Source organism: Cydia splendana, chromosome 3 (assembly GCF_910591565.1).
Source record: "Cydia splendana chromosome 3, ilCydSple1.2, whole genome shotgun sequence".
NCBI classification, from domain to species: domain Eukaryota; kingdom Metazoa; phylum Arthropoda; class Insecta; order Lepidoptera; family Tortricidae; genus Cydia; species Cydia splendana.
Genome location: NC_085962.1, coordinates 2,215,856 through 2,234,230, shown reverse-complemented (window position 1 = coordinate 2,234,230; position 18,375 = coordinate 2,215,856). Strand labels below are relative to the sequence as shown.

The 18,375-nt window shown below is 36.3% G+C and overlaps 1 protein-coding gene across 1 annotated transcript; it reads right to left on the bottom strand.

Moving 5' to 3' along the window:
* Nucleotides 1–7,604: 7,604 nt before the first annotated feature.
* On the bottom strand, nucleotides 7,605–18,277 carry LOC134806439 (retinal rod rhodopsin-sensitive cGMP 3',5'-cyclic phosphodiesterase subunit delta). The gene is made up of 5 exons (XM_063779718.1): nucleotides 18,083–18,277; nucleotides 15,137–15,168; nucleotides 12,771–12,922; nucleotides 9,679–9,815; nucleotides 7,605–7,756 (listed from the first exon to the last, which is right to left on the bottom strand). The coding sequence occupies exons 1-5, from the start codon at nucleotides 18,151–18,153 to the stop codon at nucleotides 7,675–7,677; spliced, it is 474 nt and encodes a 157-aa protein (XP_063635788.1). The 5' UTR covers nucleotides 18,154–18,277; the 3' UTR covers nucleotides 7,605–7,674.
* Between the last annotated feature and the right edge of the window lie 98 nt (nucleotides 18,278–18,375).

Genomic DNA, 18,375 nt, shown 5'->3' with positions numbered 1-18,375 from the left:
CGTGTATCGTACAACGTTTTACAGTACCTATGGCGCTTTAAACTTTTGACATCGCACGCACCATATGTACTGTAAAAGTATTTTATTATATTTAATGTTCCGTTTTTCACGCCGCGCTCGTTTCTCGAAAATGAGGCGCGGAGGGCTGTGTTCAGCGTTGAATAAAAAGTATAAATAATGGAGATACCGTTCTGCAAGTATGGAATTTTTGATTGAAAATATCCTCCTCTTTTATAATATTAATTTTGGTTTCTTAAATATTAATTATATTTTGAGATATTGGGGAAATAAAAAATATCTACTTTTTTCCCGCTTTTTTTGTTTATAACTTTTTATATTTTTTGTGTGCTAATACACGCTTCGAATACATTTTTCTAGGTATCATGACGAATCTAATGAGGTATCACACGAATTTTTAGGAGTACTATCTCTATTTTTCACCGTTTTCAGTTTCTCGAACAGTCTAAATAAAATAAATAAGTATGCGCATGGTATAATAATATACTCCGCCTGGTACTCTATTCCGAGATTCGCGTATGACCTAACTGAACAAAACAGCATGATGACGTAGGCCCGTGTCACTCTGGGAATAGAAGACCATGTTTTATTAGACCATGAGTATGCGGGTGCAATAGAGATAGAAGCAAGCTGGTCAGTGTACGAGACTCCTCGTGCTGGTGAGCGTCCTCTCTTTAGACTCGTTCCACGCTCGGCTCACAGAGCAAGCTAGGTACCTACAGGAATATCCTCCTTATCACACTATTACAATATGTAATTGGTGGCTGGTAACCGATAGCGGCGACCTTACTATCAAAAACTTACTTATCTGAATGTCATCGTATCGTAATATATTGTTTGGCCACTGGAACTCGGTATACAACCTCTGCCGCCCAATGTATATTAGGAGGTACACTCTGGGTCAATGGGATTTCAATCTTCATTAAAAGAAAGTAAGATTTCTTTTGTTTCGTGAAAGGATCGTGCCGAAATTGGCCTATGATTCGATAGGGATGCTATATAGTACCTACGATAAATTTAATCATATTTCTTACAATCTCATACATATATTAGATTCCAACGGACACTTCTTAGTACCGAAAATGTTCTTCTTAGTACTGAAAAAATAAAATTCAACCCAATAGGGAATATTACATAAAACTCTGCGTAGAGGGCGTCACTAGGTCAATCACATGGCCTACCGTGAAACACGACAATCGAGAGTTCGGTTTCTGTGCCTCTCTATCACTCTTGCCTATTCGATCGATGGAGAGGCAGATAAAGAAATTTCGATTTTCGCGTTTCGCGGTAGGCCACCTGTAAACTAAAACGTAGTGATTATATGCTCTTTGCTGTAAACAAACCGCCTTGATGCATCAATGTCATAGTGAAAAGTTGTCAAAAAACTGTTCAAGGCCTAGTATGTATAAGTTACTCTATGGTTTACTAAACAAATTAGTGCTGCACTCTGGCAGCAGAACATTGCAGTAATACTCCCTATTAGAGTCTGCGGAAAGAAAAGTCGTGGAATGTATGGGGCCCTATACATTAAACGACTCTTCTCTTTCCGAACAGACTCTAGAAATAGTGTGGCGTTCAGCAGAAATAAAATGGCCTAAGCCCCCATTCGCACGACAGCTTTTTCAACGCGCGTTAAAAAAGCGTTTGAATGACACAAATGGATACGTGTGTATTTATTCACACGACAGCGGTGGCGCTTTTTATCAAGCGTTGTTGGATTTTCGACTTTAAGCCTTGGACGTTAAGTCGAAATTAGAGTGCGGACAGATTCAAGCGCTTTTTTAACGCGCGTTGAAAAAGCTGTCGTGCGTATGGGGGCTAAAGCTACCGTTCGGAGTAAGACTACACCAGTGCCGTTTATCAAAGCTTGTAACTTGTAATACAAGTGGAAATCCCTTTTTGACAGCTTTTGTTAGAAAGAGACTACCACTTGTATTACAAGTTACAAGCTTGTGATAAACAGGGCACAGCTACAGAATGCTTTGCTAACCTATACCTACTCGTCCCTTTCTTTTGGGTGCTAGTTCTAGCGTAAGACAAGGACAGTATGATTCTCTCTGTCTATGTTTGAAATGACAGTCCTGGGCCAAACTATAAGTAATTGCATTTTTAGCAGGCACAAAACACCTACTGCAGTTTAGAAGAAAAAAAACGGGTCTGTACAGTCACCTGCAATAATATAGGTACATATTATATTACTCTTCGAAGGCCGCAAAAATATGTAACACGCCCTTATGGCTCTACTAGTAAGATCGTGTCCGATACTTTAATATAATTATAGACGGTCAAGCAAATCTTGTCAGTAGAAAAAGGCGCGAAATTCTAATTTTCTATGACTCGATATCCCTTCGCGCCTACATTTTTCAAATTTGCCGCCTTTTTCTACTGACAAGATTCTGCTTGACAAACTTTATTATTATTATTGCAGGTGACTGTAGGTACATTTTAATAAGTAGGTAACTTGCTAAATGTATAGGGACTTTTCTTTTCTAGCAACTTTTAAATTCTTAGCTGGCAACATCGATACAACATAGGAACCGCGCACGCGCACATCCTGTTTCACTGGAACCTCGGTTCTTCGTACGGAGGAAGCGCATTGCTATTCAAAGCGGTGCGCCGACGCATATAAATAATATAAATTATCTAATTATATGTGTGCTGTGTAATGCGTTTGATAGAACTGCCCGAAAGAAAACAAACCGTATGGGTGTCGCGTCGCGTCTTTATAAATAATAAATATTATAGGACATTATTACACAAATTGACTAAGTCCCACAGTAACATCAATAAGGCTTGTGTTGTGGGTGGGGTCCCTTTGTTTCCCATAAATGGTTTTTCTTAGAAACGCGTAACTTTTCAGGATTGCCATAAAACAAACCTAACCTATCTATAAAATAACCTTACCAAAATCCTGAAAAGTTAACGGTTTCAGTTTTATTACTAACGATAATATGACAAACAATACATTATGACTTAAAACTATTTGGGAAACAAGACCCGTTGTGGGTACTTAAACAACGATATATATAATACATGTTTATAAATACCTACTTATTTAAATACATAGAAAACACCCATGACTCAGGAACAAATATCTGTGTTCATCACACAAATAAATGCCCTTACCGGGATTCGAACCCAGGACCATCGGCTTCACAGGCAGGGTCACTACCCACTAGGCCAGACCGGTCGTCAAAGTCTTTACATGCCTTTACAGCGACGGAGTATACCTTTAAACGAGCATTTCTTGTATCCATACCAGGCGTGGCTCACTCCGCGATTTTGTCGCTTTGCTACAGGTAGCTAAAAGTACATCCGTTCCACACCAATTTTGGTGGCTAGCCATAAGCCGCGCGTGGCGCTGTCGCTACCTAGCGGCCATATCTGTCCTGATCGTAACAGACGCGTTTTGTTAGAGAGTGAGTCTTCTGTACCTAGTACCTACTATTATTTATTCTGTGTCCATACTAATATTATAAATGCGAAAGTGTGTCTGTCTGTTACCTCTTCACGCTTAAACCGCTGAACGAATGAAAAGAGGAGTGGAATTGTGAGTTAATAAATAGCTTATCAAATTGAATTATTGCTATTACACTTTATCCAGACGCTATACTTTAGTGTTACTGATTCCACGCAGACAAAGTCGCGGGCAACAGCTAGTATTTATATATTTCGGGGATCGGGGATAAACGACTCATATGATGATAAGTGTAGGTATAGCATTTACGAATAAAACAAATTTTAATGAAATTCATTTATTATTTAATCACTTTTAAAACATTTGGTAGTGCATAATCTCACAATTGCATTTTTGACTTTGATTCAAAGCAAATTAACCATTCTTCATTAAATGCATTAGGTACAGTAGGTACACTCGTGCATATGTGTTATTTATTTAATTAATTGAATACTTTAGATTGTGTTTCTATATCCCAGATAGTACCTAAACTGACAGATCGATTGCCCAATTTACTACCCAATTTATCCTAGCCTCCTAATGCCATACAAATGAAAAATGCAAAATTTACCACAGAAATTTGAACCTACAATGTAGGAAATAGAGTTGATCTTGCGTTGTTCAAAAACTGAACGAAACAAAGCAAAAGCGACTCTGTTCCAATCGAATTTTCTTCTTCTTCCTCGCGTTGTCCCGGCACTTTTGCCACGGCTCATGGGAACCTGGGGTCCGCTTGACAACTAATCCCAAGAATTGGCGTAGGCACTAGTTTTTACGAAAGCGACTGCCATCTGACCTTCCAATCGAATATGATTTAAATTTAATTGAGCTGAATAGACGACTCTATCTGGTTTTGTAGGTATTTATATAACTAGAGGGTCGCGGTATGCCCTCAGACATCGGATTTAGGGGGGCAAATTTAATGACAGGTAGGGTACAGTTCCTATCAAGGCTCGGAACCGGTATTTTCTTCATGCAAAAAATACCGGTATTATTAAGTTCTTTTTCGTTCTTTGGTTTATTACCTATTTCATTTTTAATGCGACAATCTAATAATACTAAGTTGTTACCTAAATACATGATACAGTCCTACGTAAAGAGCATAATAGAATTAAAAATATTGGGCTATTTCGGGTTTTAAAAAAACCGGTTTCGAGCCCTAGTTCCTATAGGTATCAATAAAACTTGAAGCGATTACTAGTATATGGGAAAAGCAAATTGTTCCCATCTGACATTAAACTTGACCCCTAAAATAGGTATAAGTAGTGTCTGTTATTAAAAATCTATAGATAATAGATTGGGCAATCATACTATCAATTCAGTATCAGGGAATAGCATATCAGGGTATATCTGGCTGAATGACAAATATAAACTTCGTCAAACTTGCTCGTAAAAAACCAACAGGCGTTTCGATTGTTTTGAAATCCTTGGCATTTTTTTTAGAACTTTTTTGAGTATAAATACATACATATACAGATATATTCCTCGTTTAATAGTATAGGACAAAAACTAATTTACATTCCATCCCTGTATTGTATAATAATTTAATAATTACCTAAAAAGGAAGGAATAACTCATACTCACATATTAGTGCGAGCGAGATGTATAGAAAGTAAGTTACGCAGAAGTTAGCGAATATGTCAGTTTAACACTGCTAAGGGTGGTATTACACTTGTACAAGATCTGTCCAATGTGCATTGCGTCTCACACTTTTTTTAGGCATATATTCTAAAAGCGGATTTCGGGTACGTATTTTAGCCAACCCATAATTTCAATAAACTGCAACATTGATAACGGGGTTTAGGTAATATAGTTTGTCAAAGGACTGTCTCATTACAAACATAGTCGGAGATAATCATACTATCTTTGTCTTACACTAGTACTAGCCCCCAAAAGAAAAGGATGAGTACAGTTTTTTTGTTCTTATTTACTGATAAATTCGTTTGACCAACTATAGTTAAGTAATACCATAGACTATAGAGTAATATAAGTAAAGAAAGAGTGGTAACTCCATGCATCAGTTTTCTTACCAAAACGCGCGTTATTTCGTAGTCGACATCTAACGTCAAGTAGTGGAACTATCAGTACCCCTACTTGACACCAGATGTCACAAGTGTAGCTACTGACGAAAAATTTACTACTAAAACAATTTACAACTAATATTATAAGCAGAAGGGGTTGAAAATAGATTTCCTGTTAATCCGGTTATAATATTAACTGAAAATTGTTGAGCATTAGAGTTTTCGTTCGCCGAGACGTCTATTCTCAACTAGCTACAGGTACTGATAAATTCCGCTACTTGACGCTAGATGTCGACTACGAAATAACGAGCGTTTTGGTAAGAAAACGATGTTTACCACTCTTTCTTTACTTATATTACTCTATGGTAATTACATTTACAGGAAAAACGGTTGTTTTAAATGCAAATTATTGAACATTGGATACATTTACAATACCTACTTATATCTAAAGTGCACCACGACCTAACTTACTAAGTGAAATACAATATAATACTTATAACTAAGGCAGCCATCCTACCGGCGGCGAGAAGTCACGGCAAATATGTAACAATTATGAATCATATACGATTATTTTACTTTCTTAAGTAATAGTTACTGATTTTTAAAAGCGTTTTTCAATTAAAATAGGTACACGTCAAGATCGCGTAAGTTTTTTTCTAATGGTGAAAAAAGGAACTATAATTGGAAAGTCAAGTTTACAGTGACCAGTTGAAGGCATTCTTTCTAATTGGGAACGATTTGGTTGGTTCCGAGCATCGCTAGGCTGGCGTGGCAGATAATGACGATTTTATCGCATAACGCGACCGAACTATAGCGAATATTTTATGCGCAAGAAACGTACTTGTAGATGCATATTCCGTGTGTAAAATACACATTTGTCGATCTTCAGTGTTCACTCTGCTGGCAAGTACCTACGTAGAGAAATCAGGCGAAGTAACTCGCATTTCGCTGCTCGCCGCCAGTGAGACAGCAGCCTAATTAAAACTTATCATACCTATTTATGTATGACGGGACCGGACATTAAAAAAATAAAATTTTAGTGGTTAACAATAAGATTTCGTATCTTTTTAATACCCGATGTAAAATGAGAGGCTTTGATGTAATTTAGTACATATACCTATATTTTTAGGTCTAAGAAGACCAAAATGATAAAACGAAACTCATTATACGATAAACGAAAATAATTTTTCAGGGAGGCAGTTCTTGCATAATTTTACGGTTATAAAAAAGTAGCACATCTAGTTTGAGATTTATATGATTTAGGTACTATTTATTTATTCATTAATTTATGCTTTATTGCATAATAAAAATAAGTACAAATGGTGGACTATTATAGGCTTTGCAAAAACAAAATGTGGCCATTGTTATCATTAATCCCAAATTTCTATGAAAATCTGGCATTTATAATGTTAACCTTTTCGACGCCGTGTCAAACACAGACGCCACGTCACCCAAGTGTCAAAACTGAAATTGAACTTTATGCATTAATGCACGTAGATCTATGTTGCTCTGTGGTCTGTGACCGATTAATCTTTGGCGTTGAACCTGCGGAGCGGATATATCGGTCATTGGCGTCCAAAAGGTTAATGACATTCCCTCATTTTGTTCTAAGTCGGTGCAGAGTTACCTTAGACGGCCTCTAGTGGGGTAGCCTCTTTTTTACGGAACCCTATAAAAAAACTAGAAATACTTAAGTACAGTCGACGTCAAAGTTATGTTTACACTTTTGCACCTTACACATAACGCGAAAAGTGTAAACACATCTTTGACGTCGACTGTACCATCAGCCGTAAAAGTACATGGCGACAATAGGGTATTTGACTGTATTTAAAATAAATTACTTTACACCATGCATGAAATAAAGCACCAGAAGATTAATAGAGAAACGTGGACAGCAGTTGTTTTTAGACACAATTTATATTTTAAAACCCGTATAAAACTATAAAGAGTAGGTAATTTGATTGTGACGTCACATGCCAGTGTTTCATATAAATTCCATAGTACGAAATCGTTTTGACAGTTCGAAAAAAGTAACTGATTTGACTAGTAGTCAAATACCCTATTTTGCAGTTCACTGTACAACATTTAAGAGTCCAAATAGTTCTAAATACAGTAAAAATAAATTTTATTAACGAACAATAAATAAATGCAAATTACAACTATTAATAGTAAATGCACCTAAACGTAGAACAGACGCACTCTAGACGTGGTGAGCAGGAGATCACCATCGAAGAATTTCGTCTCTATCACCACGTTGCCACTGGAAAAAAAAACATGGTTAAAGCATAGTTTCATTATACCTCTCATCTCATCTCATCTCATTTATTCGTGATAAACTATAACATACACAAGTAAAGAAACAACAAAGAAAGTTAAACATAAAAATAAAAATAGTTTACCCCGAAATGTACCTAACGCGTCGAATGATCCCTATGGCAGTCTAAGCCTAAGTCGCTTTGGCTCGGCGTATTTTAAAAAAGAATTGAAGAAATGTTAAATAATAGTATACTTCATGTTAAATAATACGAGTAAGTGCGGAAAAGAGGAAATTCAAAACGAGTGCCAATAAATTAATGTTTTAAATCGACACGAGTTGCCAATTACCTATTCGCACGTGTATCGTACAACATTTTACAGTACACAAGGCCCCTTAAACTTTTGACATACGCACGGAAAGTACCATATGTACTTTAAATAAATATTAGGTATAGGACATTAGTCCATACACAAATTGACTATAATAAAGTCATTAATTTAAAAATCGTACATACAGAATTACAGACCCATTTAAATAGTCACCCTGTATACATTGATTCATTCAAAAATTCATTCTGTATATACGTAGTCGGTCCATAAGACCTGTCACAAAGGTATTGGCTGATAAAATGTAATACGAAGGTTTTAATAAAATAATATACCCATGATTTGAAAGCTTGTTTACTACTGATCAAAACGTATTATAATTAATTTAAAACTTATATCGTGACTTTAATTTATTCCTGGTTACATTGTGATTGTCTTTAGACGCGATCACGCGGCAGGTTTGTGCAAAATTATACGTCACAAAAGGGAGTATAAATTTATTAAATATTTTTAATTCTTTATTTGTATGAACCTACTTTATTATAACTTTACTTTGTCACCAGCATTTAGTTATCCGACCAGTCTGCAATTCTACTAATACCCTTTCAAAGGACACTTTCCAGTAACACGCTTATTTTTGATTGCCATACAACGAGTACATTTGGTAAAACGTGTACAGTAGTAATTTAGCAGTCCAATACACTTGTATTATATATCTAAATAAATTTTAAAGACCTAGCTTTTATATTAATGTAAGATTCAACCATTAAAAAAATATAAATTAATAGATATGGATCAAAATACATTGAACAGAGCGCGTATTTTTGGGGTAAAACACCCCATGATTTTTTTTTTTCAAATATTATATAAAATTATGCAAAACTGAGACGATAAATTACGTTGAAATATATAGTAAGTAGTGTATCATAAAATAAGCTTTTAAACCATGTATGTATGTGAATAATTAAGGGAAATGTATCTATAACATTTTTAGTAAAAACCTTTGTGACAGAATTTATGGACCGACTTAGTACTGGCCATATTAAAAATGCTCCTTTACCTGTTAAACTTAAACATCATACAAAATCCACTCTGTATGTATAGATATACTGACCTTAAACTGAAGATGGAATAATATAAAAATCTACTTGAACTTACCTCAACTGCGTTACCGAGCATGTATTATCTGTGCACAGATTATAAAAAAAGAAATAAAAAAATCGGGCAAGTGCGAGTCGGACTCGCGCACGAAGGGTTCCGTACCGTATAAAAAAAAAAAACAAAAAAGAAAGCAAAAAAAAACGGTCACCCATCCAAGTACTGACCACTCCCGACGTTGCTTAACTTTGGTCAAAAATCACGTTTGTTGTATGGGAGCCCCATTTAAATCTTTATTTTATTCTGTTTTTAGTATTTGTTGTTATAGCGGCAACAGAAACACATCATCTGTGAAAATTTCAACTGTCTAGCTATCACGGTTCGTGAGATACAGCCTGGTGACAGACGGACGGACGGACGGACGGACGGACGGACGGACAGCGAAGTCTTAGTAATAGGGTCCCGTTTTACCCTTTGGGTACGGAACCCTAAAAAGCTTACTTGAGCACGTTGGCGGGCATCATCTGCGACTCGGGCGCGGACTCTATGACGGACTGCCACGTGTTGGTCGAGTTGGGGATCACGTAGCCGAACTCGAAGAACCACTCCTCCAGGCATCGCCCTTTGAATAGCACTTTCTGGAAATATACAGACTTTATTAATTCAATTCAATACTTTATTCATTCATCACAGGTACATAAATAGGTGATAACTTATTATTCTAAGGAACAGCCATGATGTGCCTTTTGGCGTACGAAATAATTTCTTATTATCTAACTATATACTTTTTTTTTACATTATTTACATGGGTCATTACCCATAATTTACCAATCTCATTAGATTGGCATATGCAAATATAATTTAGTGAGACAATTCATGTACTTATACAAAAAATAAAATAAAAATTGTCAAATGTTCATGTTGTAACTATGCTAGGAAATAATTATGCTAATAGATTAAAATTACTGAATAGAATCAGGCGTTACTTTGCGGAAATCCATACTAATTAAAACCAAAATATTACTTTGCTAATCCGCGAAAAGATAACGTGCTAGTCAATCAGTGCTAACCCAAAACCAACCAATAAAATTACAATTCATTATTTTGGCATATGTCAATATCATTAAAATAATCAGTTACACCAAAGAGGATTTGAAGAAGAGAGTTACTGTCATGGTAAATTATGTAGCTACAGTTCATTTACTGCCATCTTTCGACAGAAGATTAAACCTGTTTGAACGCCATTTGACTTTGATCCTTATTCTTTAACTGATATGTCTTAACTTTTTAAATATTAATATTCACGCCATCTACTCGAGCATAGGCTGAAGGTTGTGGCGCCATCGCTCGAAAACATGGAACCATACCTTTGGCCTATAGTCGAGTAGATGGCGTGAATATTAATATTTAATACGTTAACACATATCACTTAAAGAATAAGGATCAAAGTCAAATGGCGTTCTAACAGTTTTATGTTCTGTCGAAAGATGGCAGTAAGTTTACAGTGGCTACATAATTTACTTTGACAATCCGTCTCTATAGACTTTATTCTCTTTGGTTACACTATAATAACATTTATCTAGTAAACATTTAAATAATAAGGACTTAAATTTATATATTGATGCCGTTTGCCATGATTCTGGTAACTTATTAAATAACTTTGGCGCCCTCGCCAGTACGCTTTTTTGCAGTTAAGTCGCCAATCAATGCATTCAAAATGAACATAAGAAGCAAAATACTCCTTGGTTTTTGACATTTGTCTATGATTGGTATGTTCGAGTACACAAACACCTCTACAAGCCGATGCACGATGTTCCAAAAATATATTTACACAACCTTACTTAGAGGCAAGGAGAATAGAGTGTATAGAGGCGGATTGTCAAAGTAAATTATGTAGCCACTGTAAATTTACTGCCATCTTTCGACAGAAGATTAAAACTGTTAGAACGCCATTGAACTTTGATCCTTATTTCATATCTCAGTGGAAGAATAATGATCAAAGTCAAATGGCGTTCTAACAATTTTAATCTTCTGTCGAAAGATGGCAGTAAATGTACTGTAGCTACATAATTTACCACGACAGTAACTTTCTATTTCAATTTCTCTTTGCTTAGAGGCGAGGGAAAGTTGGCTTGTAAAATATGTTTATGAACTTGAGTGTACTTGAGGAATTAAATGTTATTGAAGTAATTTACAGGCAGGACTACACTCAGTATCTTTAGGTATTTAAATAAAAGTAAACAAAATCTACCCTAAAATGGCTCCTTAAGCCAGTTGAGGGTAGATGAAAACATTGCACGATCAAATAATGTAGGTTAAAGTTAGTCTGTATCTTTAGGTATTTAACCTTTTAGACGACAATGACCGATATATCCGCACCTGAGGTTCAACGCCAAAGCCGATTAATCGGTCACAGACCACAGAGCAACATAGACCTACGCGCATATGCATAAAGTTCCATTTCAGTTTTGACACTTCGGTGACGTGGCGTCCGAGTGACAGCTTATGTATTTGACACGGCGTCGAAAAGGTTAAATAAAAGTAAACAAACAATTTATAATCTTGTACATTTTCGGGTAGTTATAACATTTATTGGTTGACCGACCATTTACAAAACCGCCTGGATCAGTCACTGAACGACCAGACTTTAACCTACATTATTTGATCATGTAATGTTTTCATCTACCCTCAACTGGGTTAAGGAGCCATTTGAAGGTAGATTTTGTTTACTTTTATTTAAATACCTAAAGATACAGAGTATCAGGACTATACCAGTGGTCGGCAATTCGACTCTTTGAAGGTGATATTGCGGCTCTTCAAGCCTTTCAAACTATTAACACTTAAGGGGCTACCTGAGGTTTTCATCGATTTTGGACTAGTTTTGAATCGACTCTCCTTTTTTTGCAGTACAGATATAATTATAAGACAAACGGTTATAGGTTTTTCAATCCTTTATCTCCGGTTTTGTCCACCGGATTTTGAAAAAAATGAATACTAATTTTTTTATGATTTTTTTAAACATTGTCTAAAAAAACACTTTTTTCGTATCTAGTTTGCAGTAAAGGATCTTACATGTACGAAATCTACATATTTGGGTTCGTCTTTGACGTCTCGAAAAACGTGTCCAGGGTTTTATTTTAAACTAATTAACACAAAAGTTATGGCCAGAAAACCAGTTTTTTAGCCTAAAATTGTTCAACTTTGATGCCAAATATCTCGAAGACAATGAACTTTGTAGTAAATATGGGATACTATATTGCTTAAAGCCGTTGCTGTTAATATAATAAGCTACAAAAAACATTAGAAAACTATGGGATTCAGATCGAAGGTCATTGGCGTGGGGTAGCCCCTTAAGAGTTGTTTGTTACCACTTTGATTTCATTGAAGCATGCCTAAAACTTGTGATTTCTATTGGTGAGTTTGCCGACCCCTGGGGTCGATTGCATAACAAACTACAACTAATATTACAAGCGGAACTCCTTATTTAATAAGTCAAATTAGAAAAGGAGTTCCGCTTGTAATATTAGTTGTAGTTTGTTATGCAATCGGCCCCTGTTCTGTACCTTGGAGCTGGTCGTTGTAATGTAACAAACCTGTTCTAACCGGAACCTCTCCAAAGCCTCAACGGAGCTGAAGTTCATCTCGCGCGAGACCACCCTGCACTTCAAGATACGCTTCGGCACCCTGGCCTCGTGCTCCACATTTGGGTTTGACATGTCCTCGTTGTACTGCCACATTATTTTCCCTGAAAATTGTTGTAAATACAAATGTTATTTTAGTTTTTTTTTAGCTGTAGTAGTTTAAAAATTAAATTTTTACATTTGATTTTAAGTAGTTCCTAGATAGAGTGGAGGCAGATCTCCGTGAGCTCGGCGTCGGCGAAAGCTGGCGTGATACCGCTCTGGATCGAGCAAAGTGGCGTGCTCTTGTGTTGGAGGCCAAGAATCATTGAGCCAGCCAAGTTAGTAAGTAAGTTACTATGGCGTTGGTCGTTGGTTACATCTTTGCAGTCAAAAAGTTAACCCTGTAGCGCCTTTCCGTGAAACCATGGTATAATAATATACTCCGCCTGGTACTCTATTCCCGTCTTTTCTAGGTCACCTAACTGACACAAGCCTACGTCATCATGCGACAGCGCTATATGATAATATGCGATAGCGCTATATATAGCGGCCATGTTATTGTGACGTAGCCCTGTGTCACTCTGGGAATAGAAGACCATGTTTTATTAGACCATGCGTGAAACGCGAGTGCTCGCGTGGGGGGGGGGGGAGGGGGAGAATTTGTGCCGCTCATACTTAGTGATTTTTTTTGTTTAAAAGAATCGATAAACTTCGAGCAACACGGAAGGGAGGCGGCATTCGCACTATTTCCCCTCTGCCGAGGTACAAGATTAGCGCGTCAATCTAATCTAGCGCGGGTAATAAAACTAGTTGCACTTGGATTTTTCACTAGACCGAGTCCAGACGCGCGCGTGAACACTGCTGCACAAAAATGCCTGTTTGCTCGGTTTTTTGTTATAAAAAGAGGTCGGGGACAACAAATTTACAAAAAGAAAGTGTTACATTTCACATGTAATATTTTTTTTTTACATATCATACGTTTAATTACATTCAAACACAATTATTACATTTTAGTCTCATGTAATTGTTGGATTTATCGATTTTGCTCGCTCAGTACAAATTGCGGATCGGTCGAGCGACAAATCCGACTTCTCATCTCTCAGAATACAATAACATGCTTCAACGAAAATGTGTTAGTGTGCGCGTTGTGACACTTGTCACTCGTCCGTACACAAAAAGAGACCGAGGTTTGCAAGATTTGTCTTTGACGTGTGTCATTTTCTATGTATTTGTGTCGTCATTACAGATTGGATTTTGTATGTAAGTGTGTGAGAAGTGCGACTGTGTGCACCTTTCCCCCCGCGAAAAATGGCAGAATGATTTGTACGGTGAGATATCGCTTGGGCCCCTCCCTTCCGATGTGTCGGAAGCCGGTGTTGCTCGAAGTCGATAAATCAATTTGAATATTTTTTTACTGAATAAAAAACTATTAAAAAAAGTAATATAGTTTTACACTTAGTAGTACAAGAATAAACGACCTTGACAATTGACATATTAAATTCTAAATTGATGTTGGACGCTAAGTAATAATTTAGAAGCCAGTGGGAAGTTCTAACGGTTATTGTTGGCAAAGCTATTTATAATGTAATCAATGAAAATAATAGTTCACCCAAAGATGGGGGTGAAGCTAAAATAGATAGGGGGTATAAAGCCCCTTTTGTTAGTTATTCCTTATTCCTAAATAACTCTTAAACGGTGGCCCATGACAAAAATATTTTGCAAAAATTATTCTGTATAGTTTTAGTAGGATCAAAATTCCACCCAAAAGTATTGTATGTTGTTTAAAAAACCATTCCCTACAAATATGCGACTTTCAATCCAGAGGTCGCGGGTTCAAATCCCGGCTCGTACCAATGAGTTTTTCGGTACTTATGTACAATATCATTTGATATTTACCAGTTGCTTTTCGGTGAAGGAAAACATCGTGAAGAAACCGGACTAATCCCAGTAAGGCATAGTTTCTCCTCTGGGTTGAAAGATCAGATGGCAGTCGCTTTCGTAAAAATTTGTGCCTATGTCAATTCTTGGGATTAGTTGTCAAGCGGACTCCAGGCTTAATGAAACTTAATGAAAATTTTATTACATAAAGGCAAAATAATCATTAGTAATATAAATATGTATATTTTATATGTATGTATGGTATGTTATTATATTATTTGTTGTTGTTGTAAATGTTAAAGTAGCACCGCCTACAATCTCTCTGCTTTGCCTAAAGGTTGACTGGTAGAGAATGCCTCATGGCATTAAGTCCGCCTTTTGTACTGTAAGGTTTCCTTTTGTGCAATAAAGGTTAAATAAATAAAATATCTATAGAGAATGATAAATAATACACATACCTGAGTCTGCGTCACGGAGATTCATCCAGTTACTGTTGTAACACTTGTTAAAGAAATTTTATACAGAGCAAATTTTATACAGAGCAAATTTTATACAGAGCAAATTTTATACAGAGCAAATTTTATACAGAGCAAATTTTATACAGAGCAAATTTTATACAGAGCAAATTTTATACAGAGCAAATTTTATACAGAGCAAATTTTATACAGCGCAAATTCATGTGGGTTCATATGGGTCCCCAGTGTTTTCCTGCTGAAGTATGGACGCTAAGCATGAACATTACTAACTGCTAACCTGTGCGAAGCCGGGGCGGGTCACTTTATAAAACAAAGTTAGTTATATTATAAAACAAAGTTCCCTTTATTATAAAATCATATATTAGAATACATTTAATAGTATTAAATGATGATTTATAATACTACTAGGTTTTGCCCGAAACTTTGTCTGCGTGGAATCAGTAACACCAGCTAGGGATCATCCATTAATTACGTCACACGAATTTCTAGGTTTTTTGACCCCTCCCCCCGTCCTTGTCACACTTGATCACATTTTGCAAATCCCTCCCTGGTGTGAAGTCACATTTTAGGCAATTTTGTTAACTCGGCATTATTTTTTTAATAAAAAAATATTATTGGTAAAAGAAATATTAGTAATTTTATAACACAAAACCAATTAGGAACGAAAATTACTTCCAAAAACTCATTATTTAACTGTACAGCGAATAAAAAAATATAAATTAATTTTCGGTTACTGATGAAGTTAAAGTGACGTCACAATGTTTGTGACTCCCCCCTCCCCCATGTCACAACATGTCACATTTTCTTGACCCCTCCCTCCCCCTAAACGTGTGACGTAATTAATGGATGCCCCCTAGTGTAAGCATAGCGCCTGAATAAAGTGTAATAGCAATCATTCAATTTGAGCCTAAGTTTCAATCAGTGATCAGGCAATTCATTAACTTTCTCAATTCCACCACCCCTTTTCACTCTCTTCAGGGATGATTCCCAACATAAAATCTATCCTATGTCCTTCCCCGTGACTCAAATTATCTCTATGCCAAATTTCAACTAAATCGGTTCAGCGGTTTAAGCGTGAAGAGGTAACAGACAGACAGACAGACAGGCACACTTTCTCATTTATAATATTAATAATAATAATATAAAGATAAAGATAGCCTTTATTGCTAGATATTATGTGTAGTTACATGTTTTATTTTATTTCCTCTATTTTTAATTATTTCTAGCTTGTCCACATAGGCACAGTACACTAAGAACAGTAGTGAATCTAAGGCCGCTCGGCAAGTTATTTGCCTACTCTTGCGTTGGCGCTTAGGGTTGTCACTTTTATTTTTAGTTAAATATTATTTGCGTATTATGAGTAGCACTACGTTTCTATTTATTATAATATAATGAAATGTTCTATCAATTCATAAATTAAGTATAAATAAAACGCTTTTTAAATATTTACATTAGGAAATGGCATTTATTAAAAAAATTATAAATTCAATACAGAAAAAAAATCCTCCGGTTTCTGCATGTTCGGAACGCTTTATTGTTAGCGGTTAAAGTAAAGTAAATTCTCATCCTTACGTATAACTTTAGTAAAAAGGTTTTAGGGAAGCATGGGCAAGTAGGTATTATGAAGAATGACAAGTCCGGGTTTGAGGAGTCGTTATTGAGACACTAAAATTTTTTTTTCTACTCGTCGACTGTAATTTTTGAATTAACATTTCTTATACCAAACCGCAAATGGGTATTTTAAATGTATGAGCTCCCAACTCAACTATAATATTCATTTCGATACAGTTTAGTCAACTATAATGAAATTGACCAATCACAGCTCGCCGCGGTCAAGAGGACGAAATAAAACCATAGCTCAAATTAATTATTAATTTTAGTTTGTATAGTAGAAACAATTGGTTCATAAGTCAGAAACGCGCATGTGATACCCTTAATATAGCAACATCCATAGACTACGAAAACCACTTAGTGTTGCTTATTAGTCTCCATAGGCTTACGGTGGCAAAAATCGAGAAAACAACTGTCTAAAAATTTAATTTAGCGCGGAGCAAGTACCAGGGCCTCATGAGTTACGAGAAGGTGTCGTTGACTAACGCGCCGGGCGGCCGAGGCGCGTACCAGTATGATGGTATCGCGGTTGCTCGCGTATCTTACAATTAACTGTATACTTTTGGTTTGGTTCGTTTGTATGATTCTACTAGTTTAAAGTATTATTTTTGTTGATTCGTAGAAAAAGTATTGTATACAATAGTGATATAATCAAGCTTTTGAATCTCGTACCTTACTTATACTATTGTCTCTGTTCGAAGTCATGATCAAAAAAATTAAGGCCTACTGTCAGAGCAGACGAATGCGAGCGGGCGGGCAGCGTACTCGAATGCGCGCGATCACAGTCGCGGTACAGCCCACACTGCCGCCACCGTATTCCCCCGTATATTATGCTAATGTGTGCGTGGCAGCGCGTGCGTACAGGGCGCCCGGCGCGCACGCACACATTCAAGCCGGCAGCGGCTCATTTCTATGAAGATTCACTACTGTTCTTGTACTGTGACATAGGCCTCCTCTAAAACCTTCCAGCGCTCTCTCTCCCGCGCTTCCCTACTCCAAGCTGGTCCAGCAACCTTCTTTATATCATCTTCCCACCTTAGTATCTGTCTGCCTCTCTTTCTTTTAGTTTTAATAATATAGTATGGATTAAGTTGATGAAACGTGTCACTTTGTTCATTCATTTTAATCAGAAAAATACCACATGAACAACAAAGTTTCATTCAATATTTTTCAACTAAGAAAGTGGTATAATCACTCGCTTATTAAATCACCCTGTAGATAACATAAAATTTAAATTTACCTAATACTAGAATAAGTATTTATTAGTAACTTCACATAAAATATATGATATACCATATTGATATATTAAAAGGATACACTTGAAAGCCTTTCATAATGGTTTCCACTCGGTCCTGTCGCGCCTCCTCCGCTGGCAATACCTCCGTCATCTTTATTAATCCGAAATACTGCCCGTTTGCGATTTAATAAGCTTAAATATCTATCGATTTCTTGTAATTGTGGAATAATTGTATAAGTTTATATTTCACAACATTGGTGACATTTTTTGACAATTTTGACAGATTAGTGGTGACGGATTTATCACAGATACGGAAAGCTTAATTTGTCCCTACAGAGGCGACATCTGGTTTTTGCTACTTAAATTCATCTTA